This window comes from Trachemys scripta, chromosome 24 (genome assembly GCF_013100865.1).
Source record: "Trachemys scripta elegans isolate TJP31775 chromosome 24, CAS_Tse_1.0, whole genome shotgun sequence".
NCBI classification, from domain to species: Eukaryota; Metazoa; Chordata; order Testudines; family Emydidae; genus Trachemys; species Trachemys scripta.
In genome coordinates this window covers 13,760,920-13,773,294 of record NC_048321.1, presented here as the reverse complement: position 1 = coordinate 13,773,294, position 12,375 = coordinate 13,760,920, and the positions used below count along the sequence as shown (strand labels likewise).

The window sequence follows — 12,375 nt, the reverse complement described above, 5'->3', positions numbered from 1 at the left end:
AGCTTTCCAATTGGGAAATCAGAGTTTTCTTGCAGGTAAATTTAAAAGGGTGGAATAACCAAAACGGTGGATAAAGGTTGGGAAAACAATTCAGCAAGAAGATTCACACCAAATGCAAGGCAGAAGCTTAACCATAGAGAAGCTTTATTGTTGTAACACAAACTGCAGGTATTATCCCTGCTAATTATGCAGAAGGTGGAAGCAGAATTTCCAAACCATTTTATATCACATTTGCAAAAGCAGCAATCGCTGTAAAATCAGACAGCCGCAATTTTCAAAATCTTTTGACGTGCAAGCAAGTAGGACTGTAAAGTTCAGATCTTTTGTAGTCACTGACCCACCAGATAGTCCAGCAACAGAGGGTCCTGTGGCACCTTTGAGACTAACAGAAGTACTGGGAGCATAAGCTTTCGTGGGTCAGAACCTCACTTCTTCAGATGCATCTGAAGAAGTGAGGTTCTGACCCATGAAAGCTTATGCTCCCAGTACTTCTGTTAGTCTCAAAGGTGCCACAGGACCCTCTGTTGCTTTTTACAGATTCAGACTAACACGGCTAGCCCTCTGATACTTGACAGATAGTCCAGGTAATTCTAGGCAGGCAACTTCAAAGAGATCCAGAAAAACTGTTAGCCAATGTGAGCTATTTGCAAACATGATGAAAACGGCTATGTTTTCCCACACCATGTCTATAATATCACGCTAACTGGCCATGATTACCCCTCACATCATGTTGGTTACCCACATCCAGCGAACATACTGCTAAATGCTTCCAGGCCTGATACTCATTTACCCTAAGGCTCTGGCCTCTTCCCACTGAGAGCTCAGTGTAAAATGCCCTTAATGTCAATGGGAATCAGGGCCTGAGTGTTTGACGTGTTCTAACGCTATGTAACTTCCCAGCGCAGACCAGCCCCAGGACAGACGCTGGTTATGGGCTATGAAATACGGTGCACATCAGTAGTATCGTGGGTGGTGTCTAGCAGGACATGGGCCAACCACCATCTGAGCCCAACACAATGTGATTACAATCCACACACCCCAGGTTAGTCTGAGCCATGATAGTGATTCCTAGACACTCAGGCAAACCGAACTTCAGTGTGAAAAAACAAGCAACTAACTACAGCTCAAATCACAGGAGAGATATCCGGGGGTCGCTCTGTTCTGATAGCTTTCCTGGACTAGTATATTGGCTGACTAGTTGTTTAGGTCTAGATTCTGTATGTGCTCACTTACACTCTGGAAATCCCTTTGACTTCACTGCAAGTCAGGGCCATATTTAGTGGGAGCTCTGCACTGTTCACAGGAAAGGTTAAACGTTCCCCAAAGGGACACTTTGTGATGCAGGTGGTTAGACTAGGTGATCCTAATGGTCCCTTCTGGTCTTAAACATCGATGGAGTTTCAGCCACTTCAGGCCTGAAATTTAGGTGTGGTTCATTTTACAAAAATTTCAAACCCTAATCCCTACAGAAATGGGTTCATGAGATTGTGTGAAGCACATTATTCAGGGCAAAGAGTTTGGATTTCAACATTTCCCTGCTTTGCTGGCATCCAAACATCACACATGGCATCCAAACATGTGCTAGCACACGACAGCCTAAGAAAGAAAGTAACTCAGTGACCTGCAAAAAGTAAAAAGCCAGATCTTGACTTCAATCCAGTTGGAAATAAGCAAAATATTTTAACGGTGAGGGGATTAACCATTGGAACAAGTTACCAAGGGTTGTGGAAGATCCTCCAGCCCTGGAGATTTTTAACTCAAGACTGGATGTTTCTCTAAGAGATCTGCTCTAGGAATTAGTTCTCTGGCCTGTGTTCTGCAGGAGATCAGACTTGATCATCACAATGGTCCCTTTTGGTCTTGGAATCTATGAATCTGTGAAAGTTACACTAACTTTATGCCATATGAGGGTGTGGCCCCAACAGCTTAAATAATGAAAACTGGAGTATGTCTTAAAAACTGTGTCAGGTATTATTACTAAATAACACAGAGCAAAGTTTCGTTTCACGGTATTTGTTCTGAGAGTCTCCCTCAACTTTCACTTCGGGGTGTTTAACAGAAATTGTGGGATCAGAGACCTTTACCTCAATTTTACCCGTTTCCCTACATTAGAAAAGAATATTTGTTTTTAAAACACACCAAACTCTGGAGACCTTTTTTGAGAGTGTCTTTTTTGCACTGTAGCTGAGAACAAAGGGAAATATCTCTCCCCACAGGGTGGCTCTGATCTCCAGCTGCCATGAGATAGCAGGTACGTTGCTCTTTTGTGGCTGTTGTTAATCTCTTTTCTCTGCTCTCTCCAAAGCTCTTTTCAGGACTCTCTGAGCATCTTCTGCAACTTGAGCCACAAATGTATTCAGCAATCTGCCCGTGACTCTGTAAGACGTCACTGCTGCTATCACAGTACCAATCCCTGGGATCATGCTGATGAAATACTTCACTATCATCATAACCTGCCCCGTAGCCTCTTTCAGAAGCTTGAAAGCCTCATCTCTTGATCTATCTTTGGCCAGCGGGAATTCTATCACAGTCTTCAACTCACCAGACTTGCCCGTGGGCTTTTCAAGGGCTCTGAGGGAATCGTCGTCCAGGCCAAAGCTCTCACAGAACTCGGTCATGTTATCCACCAAGATGCCAACATCCCACCAAACAGAGAGAAACGGGAGAGGAATAGTAGCGATAGCGCCTGACTTAAAGGCTTGCTTCCAGATCTGCTGCTCCACGGCCTCTTTCTTCCAGTTTAAGGGTTGTTCAGAGGTGCTGAGCAGGACATGAAAGATGGCATGTCTCCTGTGAGTGTCAAGTTCATTCGAAAAGGTCTCCTGAAGTCGGGGAGCATCATACTTCTCAAAGTCCCATCTCGACACCAGGAAAACCTGTGGGGAAAGGATGCCTGCTTTTTGCAGGTTCATGATGCAATCGTCTCTGATTGTCTGCAGGACTGTCTCCTCCTTGACCTTCGTTTTTCTTTTTTTTTCATTACGCAAGTCTTCGTCCACCTTGGAGCGGACAAAGTAAAACTTCTTCCCCATCTGCTCTATCTCCTGGGCCAGGTTGGCATCTGACTCTTGGAACCGGTCTGCTGTGATAATGATGAAGAAATCATAACGAGCAAAGTCCACCTTTCCCCCATCTGTGTTTGCTGGATGATTCGGTGTCCCAATCCAAGGCAGGTCCCACATTGTGACATTTGGGTGCTTGGGATGCTGATAAGGAGTTGGCTCCTTTGCTGAATCCATCACCCCGGTTTCAGCTGCACCTTCATCATCGTCAGCTAGGCTTCTGATGGCGTTGATGAAAGATGACTTGCCAGAGCCCTGTTTTCCGGTGATGGCAACATTGAGCTGGGTGTTTTTTAACAACGCATCAGATTTCTTCACCACTGCGGTGGCTTCAGTGAGGTTTCCTGCATGGACAGCAGCCTGGAATTCTTCAGATTCCTCATGGGATAGGCCACTAAGGTGACTTCCCCATTCCAAAAATAAACCAGCCCAGAGAGTTCTTGAATCTGCCATTTTCCTGGGGAAAGAAACACCAATTCCAGCCATGATCAGTACTTTGTGCCCGGAGACAATTTATTAACCTGCACACAGTAAACATATAGAGATATCTCTTATTAGTGCGCACAAAAACCCACTGAGTTGTAAGAAAAGGATCTTTGGTTACAAATTGCAAGAAGTCAAATAATCTACGGATAACTTCTCAGAGTGGCCAGCAGGGAAGGGTTCATTTCCACATAAACTGACTGGCAGTGTCCCAGTGTGACACTGTGGGGGGCTCTGCTGCAGGGTCTGTGTTCTGGGTGGCAGGAGAGGCCGTGTGCCCCTCAGTGCTGACCCCACTGTCCAGCCCAGCGCTGTGCAGCAGGGAGCAGGGGGAGGGGCACAGTCGGGTGTCATCTCCCCGCGGAGTCAATGCTGGTCGTGATGTCCTAGCGTGGTGCTGGGGGGCGCTGTGCTGCACAGAACAAGGGGGGAGACAATCCCCGCGGAGTCAGAGCTGACCTGCGTGCACCAGCACGTTGTCAGGGAGAGCTCGTCTGCGGGGACAATCTCAGGGGTGCGGGGGAATGCAGCACTTTTAAGTTTCTGAAATAACAGGAAATCTCTCCTCTGTCCGAGAAACTGAACCTGGTCTGACCCTGTGATTTCGAGTCTCAACTTAATTTCCTTGGTTCTGTGGGTCTGGACTTGGGGAATAGTGTGGGAGAGACTTTTGTCTCCTCTCTTTTCCCCATCAGCTGAATCCTGTGTCGAGGTCAGCTCTCATGTGGGGACCCCTGGAATGAATTCTCAATTAACATAAGAACGGCCAGATTGGGTCAGACCAAAGGTCCATCTAGCCCAGTATCCCGTCTTCCACAGAGGCCAATGCCAGGTGCCCCAGAGGGAATGAACAGAACAGGGAATCATCCAGTGATCCATCCCCTGTCACCCATTCGCAGCTTCTGACAAACAGCACTTTACGGCTATGGCTACACTACAGCACTTACAGAGGTGTCGTTGCGCTGATGCAGGTGCTCTAAACCGACAGGAAAGAGCTCTGCGGTCGGATTAATAACTCCAGCAGCCCCAGCTGACAAAAACACCTCTTAGTCTCACTTGTGCTGGGAAACAATGCAAATAGAAATGAGACTCTACTTTCGGGGGTGGTATTCTGGGTTCAATAAAAGACTAGGAATCAGGGCTCCTACATTCCTTGCTGAGGCCTGGGAATGGTGTGGGCTCTGGTGGGTTACAGCAGGGAGGGCTGGGAGTTCGGTTCCCTGGTTTCTATTCCTGTCTCTGGGTCACAGCCAGTGCACTGGAACGGGGGAGCCATGGGGCCATGGCCCTCCCACTTTTTACCGGCCGCAAGGCTGAGCGATGGGGGGAGAGGGGATGGAGAGGAGTGGGTGAGGAGCAGAGTCTTGGGGAATAAGATGGTGTGAGGGTGGGGGTTCATGGAGAAGAGGTGGCAGTGGGGTGTGGTCTGGGGGGATGGAGCGGTGCAGGGCGAGGACCTTGCGAGGAACGGGCGGCCTATGGGGTGGGGCCATGGGGTAGGAGCAGCATGCGGGGGGCATGGCCACGGTTCGGGTGCTAGTGGCCCTCCCACTTTTAGAGAGCTTCTGTGCCAGAGGGGCTTCAGGGCTTCGGTAAGGGGGTCGGTGTGCGGGAGGGGTTTCAGGAAACGGGAGTGGGCTCAGGGCTGGGGATTGGGGTTGATGATGCTGGCTCTGGGAGAGAGTTAGGTTGCAGGAGGGGGCTCAGGGCTAGGAAAGGAAGTTGGGGTGCAGGAGGTAGTTCGGACAGGGTTTACATCGGGCAGTTCCCGGTCAGCAGCGCAGCAGGGCTAAGACAGGCTCTTTGCCTGTCCTGGCCCCACGCCGCTTCCGGAAGTGGCTAACACATCCCTGCGGCCCCTGGGGGGAGCAGTGGGCTCTGTGTGCTGCCCCTACCTGCAGGCTCCACCCATGCAGCTCTCATTGGACATAGTTCTCAGCCAATTGGAGCTGTGGAGTCGGTGCTCGGGGTGGGGTCATCACACGGAGACCCCTGTCCCCTGTCCCAGGGGCCGCAGAGATTTATCGGCCACTTCCGGGAGTAGCGTGGATCCAGGGCAGACAGAGAATCTGCCTTAGCGCTGCTGCGCCACTGGACTTTCAGCGGACGAAAATGTCCCGGTTTGGCTTCTGGAGCCTCCGGGAGATAGAGCCCGGTTCCGGGAGTCTACAGCGAAAATGGGAGGGTTGGCAACCGTAACCCCCACCCCTACTGCCCTGATGCCTCCCCAAAAAACAGAAGCACAAAGAGAAGCCCCCATGTGGGATGGTGTTCCAAGAAGGAGGAGTGCTAGGCAGAGACGGGCTTCACCTAACGAAGAGAGGGAAGAGCATCTTCGCCAGCAGGCTGGCTAACCTAGTGAGGAGGGCTTTAAACTAGGTTCACCGGGGGAAGGAGACCAAAGCCCTGAGGTAAGTGGGGAAATGGGATCCTGGGAGGAAGCACAAGCAGGAGAGCGCAAGAGGGGAGGACTCCTGTCTCATGCTGAGAAAGAGGGACGATTGATGAGTTATCTTAAGTGCCTATACACAAATGCAAGAAGCCTGGGAAACAAGCAGGGAGAACTGGAAGTCCTGGCACAGTCAGGGAACTACGATGCGATTGGAATAACAGAGACTTGGTGGGATAACTCACATGACTGGAGTACTGTCATGGACGGATATAAACTGTTCAGGAAGGACAGACAGGGCAGAAAAGGTGGGGGAGTTGCGTTGTATGTAAGAGAGGAGTATGACTGCTCAGAGCATGAAAGAGATGTATGTAAGAGAGGAGTATGAAACTGCAGAAAAACCTGAGAGTCTCTGGATAAAGTTGAGAAGTGTGAGCAACAAGGGTGATGTTGTGGTCAGAGTCTGCTATAGACCACCAGACCAGGGGGGTGAGGTGGATGAGGCTTTCTCCCGGTAACTAGCAGAAGTTACTAGATCACAGGCCCTGGTTCTCATGGGAGACTTTAATCACCCTGATATCTGCTGGGAGAGCAATACAGCGGTGCAGAGACAATCCAGGAAATTTTTGGAAAGTGTAGGGGACAATTTCCTGGTGCAAGTGCTGGAGGAACCAACTAGGGGCAGAGCTTTTTTTGACCTGCTGCTCACAAACAGGGAAGAATTAGTAGGGGAAGCAAAAGTGGATGGGAACCTGGGAGGCAGTGACCATGAGATGGTCGAGTTCAGGATCCTGACACAAGGAAGAAAGGAGAGAAGCAGAATACGGACCCTGGACTTCAGAAAAGCAGACTTTGACTCCCTCAGGGAACTGATGGGCAGGATCCCCTGGGAGAATAACATGAGGGGCAAAGGGGTCCAGGAGAGCTGGCTGTATTTTAAAGAATCCTTATTGCGGTTGCAGGAACAAACCATCCCGATGTGTAGAAAGAATAGTAAATATGGCAGGCGACCAGCTTGGCTAAACAGTGAAATCCTTGCTGACGTTAAACGCAAAAAAGCAGCTTACAAGACGTGGAAGATTGGACAAATGACCAGGGAGGAGTATAAAAATATCTCCCAGGCATGCAGGAGTGAAATCAGGAAGGCCAAATCGCACTTGGAGTTGCAGCTAGCAAGAGATGTTAAGAGTAACAAGAAGGGTTTCTTCAGGTATGTTAGCAACAAGAAGAAAGTCAAGGAAAGTGTGGGCCCCTTACTGAATGAGGGAGGCAATCTAGTGACCGAGGATGTGGAAAAAGCTAATGTACTCAATGCTTTTTTTGCCTCTGTCTTCACGAACAAGGTCAGCTCCCACACTGCTGCACTGGCCAGCACAGTATGGGGAGGAGGTGACCAGCCCTCCGTGGAGAAAGAAGTGGTTTGGGACTATTTAGAAAAACTGGATGAGCACAAATCCATGGGGCCGGATGTGCTGCATCCAAGGGTGCTAAAGGAGTTGGCGGATGTGATTGCGACGCCATTGGCCATTATCTTTGAAAACTCATGGCGATCAGGGGAGGTCCCAGATGACTGGAAAAAGGCTAATGTAGTGCCCACCTTTAAAAAAGGGAAGAAGGAGGATCCGGGGAACTACAGGCCAGTCAGCCTCACCTCAGTCCCTGGAAAAATCATGGAGCAGGTCCTCAAGGAATCAATTATGAAACATTTAGAGGAGAGGAAAGTGATCAGGAACAGTCAGCATGGATTTATGAAGGGTGTCGTGCCTGAATAACCTAATTGCCTTCTATGATGAGATAACTGGCTCTGTGGATGAGGGGAAAGCAGTGGATGTGTTATTCCTTGACTTTAGCAAAGCTTTTGATACGGTCTCCCACAGTATTCTTGCCGCCAAGTTAAAGAAGTATGGACTGGATGAATGGACTGTAAGGTGGATAGAAAGCTGGCTAGATCGTCGGGCTCAACGGGTAGTGATCAATGGCTCCATGTCTAGTTGGCAGCCGGTTTCAAGCGGAGTGCCCCAAGGGTCGGTCCTGGGGCCGGTTTTGTTTAATATCTTTATTAATGATCTGGAGGATGGTGTGGGAGGCGTGGTAGATACGCTGGAGGGTAGGGATCAGGTACAAAGGGACCTAGACAAATTGGAGGATTGGGCCAAAAGAAACCAGATGAGGTTCAACAAGAACAAGTGCAGAGTCCTGCACTTAGGACGGAAGAATCCCATGCACTGCTACAGACTAGGGACCGAATGGCTTGGTAGCAGTTCTACAGAAAAGGACCTAGGGGTCACAGTGGATGAAAAGCTGGATATGAGTCAACAGTGTGCTCTTGTTACCAAGAAGGCTAATGGCATTTTGGGCTGTATAAGTTGGGGCATTGCCAGCAGATCGAGGGATGTGATTGTTCCCCTTTATGCAACATTGGTGAGGCCTCATCTGGAGTACTGTGTCCAGTTTTGGGCCCCACACTACAAGAAAGATGTGGAAATTTTGGAAAGAGTCCAGCGGAGGGCAACAAAAATGATTAGGGGTCTGGAGCACATGACTTATGAGGAGTGGCTGAGGGAACTGGGATTGTTTAGTCTCCAGAAGAGAAGAATGAGGGGGGGATTTGATAGCTGCTTTCAACTACCTGAAAGGGGGTTCCAAAGAGGATGGATCTAGACTGTTCTCAGTGGTACCAGATGACAGAACAAGGAGTAATGGTCTCAAGTTGCAGTAGGGAAGGTTTAGGTTGGATATTAGGAAAAACTTTTTCACTGGGAGGGTGGTGAAGCACTGGAATGCATTACCTAGGGAGGTGGTGGAATCTCCTTCCTTAGAGGTTTTTAAGGTCAGGCTTGACAAAGCCCTGGCTGGGATGATTTAGTTGGGAATTGGTCCTGCTTTGAGCAGAGGGTTGGACTAGATGACCTCCTGAGGTCCCTTCCAACCCTGATATTCTATGATTCTGTGTGTGGGGATGGCCGTTTCCCAGGGGAATGCAGGGAACCCCCAAAGCTGCCTGTGACTAAAGCTAAAGGAAACCATTAATGATTCAAGCACATCCTGCCCCCAAGAGCAAGCTCCCCTCTCCTCTGGCAGCATCGTGGTGCAACCGATCTAGGGACGTACCTTACGCAGCCCGTGCTGATGAACCATCCTGTGTCATCCTCTTTGCTGCTGGAAAAAAATCAGCCGTGGGGGGAAACTCCCCAGGACTTTCTTTCAGGGTCTCCCAGAAGCTGGGAACTGTCGACGGGGGATGGATCACTGGATGATCACCTGACTGTTCATTCCCTCTGGGGCACCTGGCATTGGCCACTGTCGGAAGACAGGACACTGGGCTAGATGGACCTTTGGTCTGACCCAGTCTGGCCGTTCTTATGATCTTATGTCTGAAACGAAGAGAAGGGGCTGACTTTTCTCTACTGATTAAAGAGTGTCCTATTTTAGTGAGGCACTGCTTAGGGCCAAGCAGGGGGAGCTTTCTCGTAGCCTGGGGTGGAACCCCGACCTCTCTGCTACCCAAACCCTGCCTGGTGCACAAAGAGAAACATGGGAAATTGTTCCCCTTCCAAGCTGTCCCCCCTTTGGGAGACCTGAGGAGATCAGGCACTGGGCTGATTCTCCACCATGTTGTGTCATCGTTTAAAGGGAACGCGGCACACTGGGGGAAGAGGCAGGGCCGGGGCGGGGATTTGGGGAAGGGATCCAATAGGGGCAGGGTGGGGCGGAGTCAGGGCGGGGAATTTGGGGATGGAGTTGGAATGGGGGCAGTGCCGGGGTGGGGAAAGGGTGGAGTCAGGGCGGGGCCAGGGGCGGGGAAAGGGTGCAGTCCGGGCAACGCCAGGAGTGTGGGGGGGTGCGAGCACCCACTGGCGCCGGAGAAAGTTGTCACCTATGGTCCCCACCCCAGGGTGCTCTCGCCATACCGGCCAGTTCCCTGGCCCCCTGATCCCTGCATTACGTTCAACCCAAATACAATTTGTTAAACAGCAATTGTAAGACGTATGAGACAAAAATGGAAAGGGTTAATAGACCATGTAACCGCAACCTGTGGGCTCAGGGACACCACCATCAGTCATCTCTGGGACGTGAGACAAGTTCGCCGTCTGTCCCTCACCCATCCCAAGCTCCGGCCGTGCTGCTGTGACACCGCGGGTCAGACCCTGCTCTGGCAGTGCCCACATGCCCTCAGGCACTAGGGAGCAGAACACTTCTCCCTAGCATCAGCCTCCTTCCAAGTCCAGCCTGGAAGGACTCTCGTCTGGGAAGGTCTCCCTTCCCTGAGCCCCCATGGCCCTCGCCACACTCCTGTATTGGAACCGGTGGCAGGGCCAGCGCCCGCTTTCCCGGCTCTGGGCCCACGGCTCTTCCTGCAGCTCGGCCCTGGCTCCCCGTTGGCGCAGCTGGTCTGTGCCGCCCAAGCCCGCGGCTCCCCCTCCTCTGCCCCCAGCCCAGCTCCGGCTGCTTCTCTCCCCTTAGCTCTGCCCTGCCTGGGCTCAGGCAGCCCCAGCTCATATGTAGGATGGACCCTGAGCTCCTGACTCCCTCATTGACCTACCTGAGCTGTCCATTGGGCTGCGCTGAGTGTGACCCTCTGCCCATTGGCCCCGGGGACAGTCAGTCTCAGGAACCTGACTCCCCTTCCGCCCTTCCCCTTTCTTGTGGTATCGGGGGAGGGCTGCCAAAAAAAAAAAAAACTCACTAAGTTTCAGTGGGGGGCCAACAGCCCCCTAACTTTCAGTATCATTTTCTTACTTTTCTCCGATTGCCCAACTGAAAAAACAAAGTCAGAGACAGTGGTGAAAATGCCCCTTTCCCTCAGTTTTATCCCCCTGCTCGCCAGGCCCAGGCGTTGCATCCCTCAGACAATTCAACAAACGGGTTCCCCAGAAAAGCCTCCCCATAAAATCAGACAAAGGGACGGCTCCCCTCCCCTCCCCCACCGCCCCGAGGTCCCCCAGGCAGGGGAGGCACAGACACAAGCCCCCATGTGTGGGGGTGGCTGGTCCCCAGGGGAATGCAGGGGCCCTAAAGCTGCCTGGGCCTAAAGCTAAAGGAAGTCGTTAGTGGTCCAAGCACATCAAATACCCAACAGCAAGTTCCCCTGTCCTCTGGCAGCATCGTGGTGCAGCCGACCTGGGGACGTACCTTACACAGCCTGTGCTGATGCACCGTCCTGTGTCCTGGAGCCCCTGGTGGGTCGGGGGAAACCAGCCTTTGCTGCTGGAACAAAAACAGCTGCTGGGGGAAACTCCCCGAGACTTTGCTTCAGCCGCTAAAACCAAGAGAAGGGACTGAATTTTCTCCACTGATGGACGAGGTCCCGGTTCTAGTGAGGCTCTGGGCAGGGCTGAGCAAGCAGAGGGTTTTTGTAGCCTGGGCTGGAACAGGATTCGGTCCCTCCCCTCGTGGGAACAGATCCTAGATTAACCCTGTTCGGTTTTTCTGTTATTTTTCTGTTGTCTGTGTCAGCAGAATCTGAATGAGCTCTCCCCTGACATCCAGTGGTGAGCTGTGGAAGAGGCCTTCCGGAGCTGATCTCCTTCGCCTGGGCACACCCACCCTGCCTGGGGGCTCAGCACGATGGGATTGCTTGCCCAAGCCATCAGATTGGGCTGGTGTTGGATGCCCAGTCTCCTTGTTATTGCGGAAGGTAATAAAAGGTTATTGTCCATGCAAAGGTGAAAGTAAGCCGGTGCACCAATAAGAAAGTGACCAGCTGGGGCAGGGCTCTGATCCAGCCCCCTTACCCAGGCCTGGTCCCCACCCAAGCTGAAGCCAGGAGCAAAGCCCTGGGCACGTGAGGCTGGCAGCCTGGACCCCAGCGCACGTGGCCAGCAGCAGAGCCCCAGGCATGCGGGGATAGCAGCAAAGCCCTGGGCGCGCGGGTCCGACAGCAGAGCCCCAGATGCCGGGTCCAGCAGCAGAGCCCCAGGCATGCGGGGATAGCAGCAAAGCCCTGGGCGCGCGGGTCCAGCAGCAGAGCCCCAGGAGCACAGGGCTGGTAGCCAGAACCCCAGGCACTGGGCCAGGAGCCCGGGGGTGCTGCAGCTCCTCCAGCAACCGTAGTTCCCTTCCTGCACCTATAGGTGCTGCCCCCACAGCTCCCATTTGGCTGGGAACAGGAGCAGCGTGGGGCAGGGTCAGCAACCGGGACCTCCCCAGCCCCAAGTGCCCGCCCCCCGAGCTGCTGTCGGGTGGCTGCCGGCTAAACAGCTCCACGTGCCAGGCCCTCCCTGTGTTTCCTTGCAAGAGTTAAGGGCTGTAGGAATTTTGTTTGCAGTTCGGTGGCTCAGAGCCAACCCCGCTTTCCGGCTTCCTCCCATTTCTGGGAAAGGGGCAGCTCAGCCTGTTGCTTTCGGTTTCTAGGAGCACACGATCTAAATCGGTTCCTGAGACTGTCATGAAGCTCCCTGTGAATCAGACGGGGCTGTTTGAGAGATGAAAGATTCTCCA

General features: G+C 52.0%; 1 protein-coding gene across 4 annotated transcripts; it reads right to left on the bottom strand.

Moving 5' to 3' along the window:
- Positions 1-499: 499 nt before the first annotated feature.
- On the bottom strand, positions 500-11,397 carry LOC117869577 (interferon-inducible GTPase 5-like). 4 transcript variants are annotated; one of them, XM_034756538.1, is made up of 3 exons: positions 11,068-11,397; positions 9,046-9,234; positions 500-3,583 (listed from the first exon to the last, which is right to left on the bottom strand). In XM_034756538.1, exon 3 carries the CDS (start codon positions 3,546-3,548, stop codon positions 2,277-2,279), a length of 1,272 nt encoding a protein of 423 aa, XP_034612429.1. In that variant the 5' UTR covers positions 3,549-3,583; positions 9,046-9,234; positions 11,068-11,397; the 3' UTR covers positions 500-2,276. The 4 variants fall into 4 exon arrangements, with proteins under 4 accessions (XP_034612429.1, XP_034612433.1, XP_034612430.1 ...); XM_034756542.1 differs by having other exon boundaries at positions 500-3,519; XM_034756539.1 differs by lacking the exon at positions 9,046-9,234.
- Positions 11,398-12,375: the final 978 nt, after the last annotated feature.

Excerpts from the sequence above, each read along its gene's own strand:
- LOC117869577 (XM_034756538.1), bottom strand. The coding sequence starts at position 3,548 with ATGGCTGGAATTGGTGTTTCTTTCCCCAGGAAAATGGCAGATTCAAGA.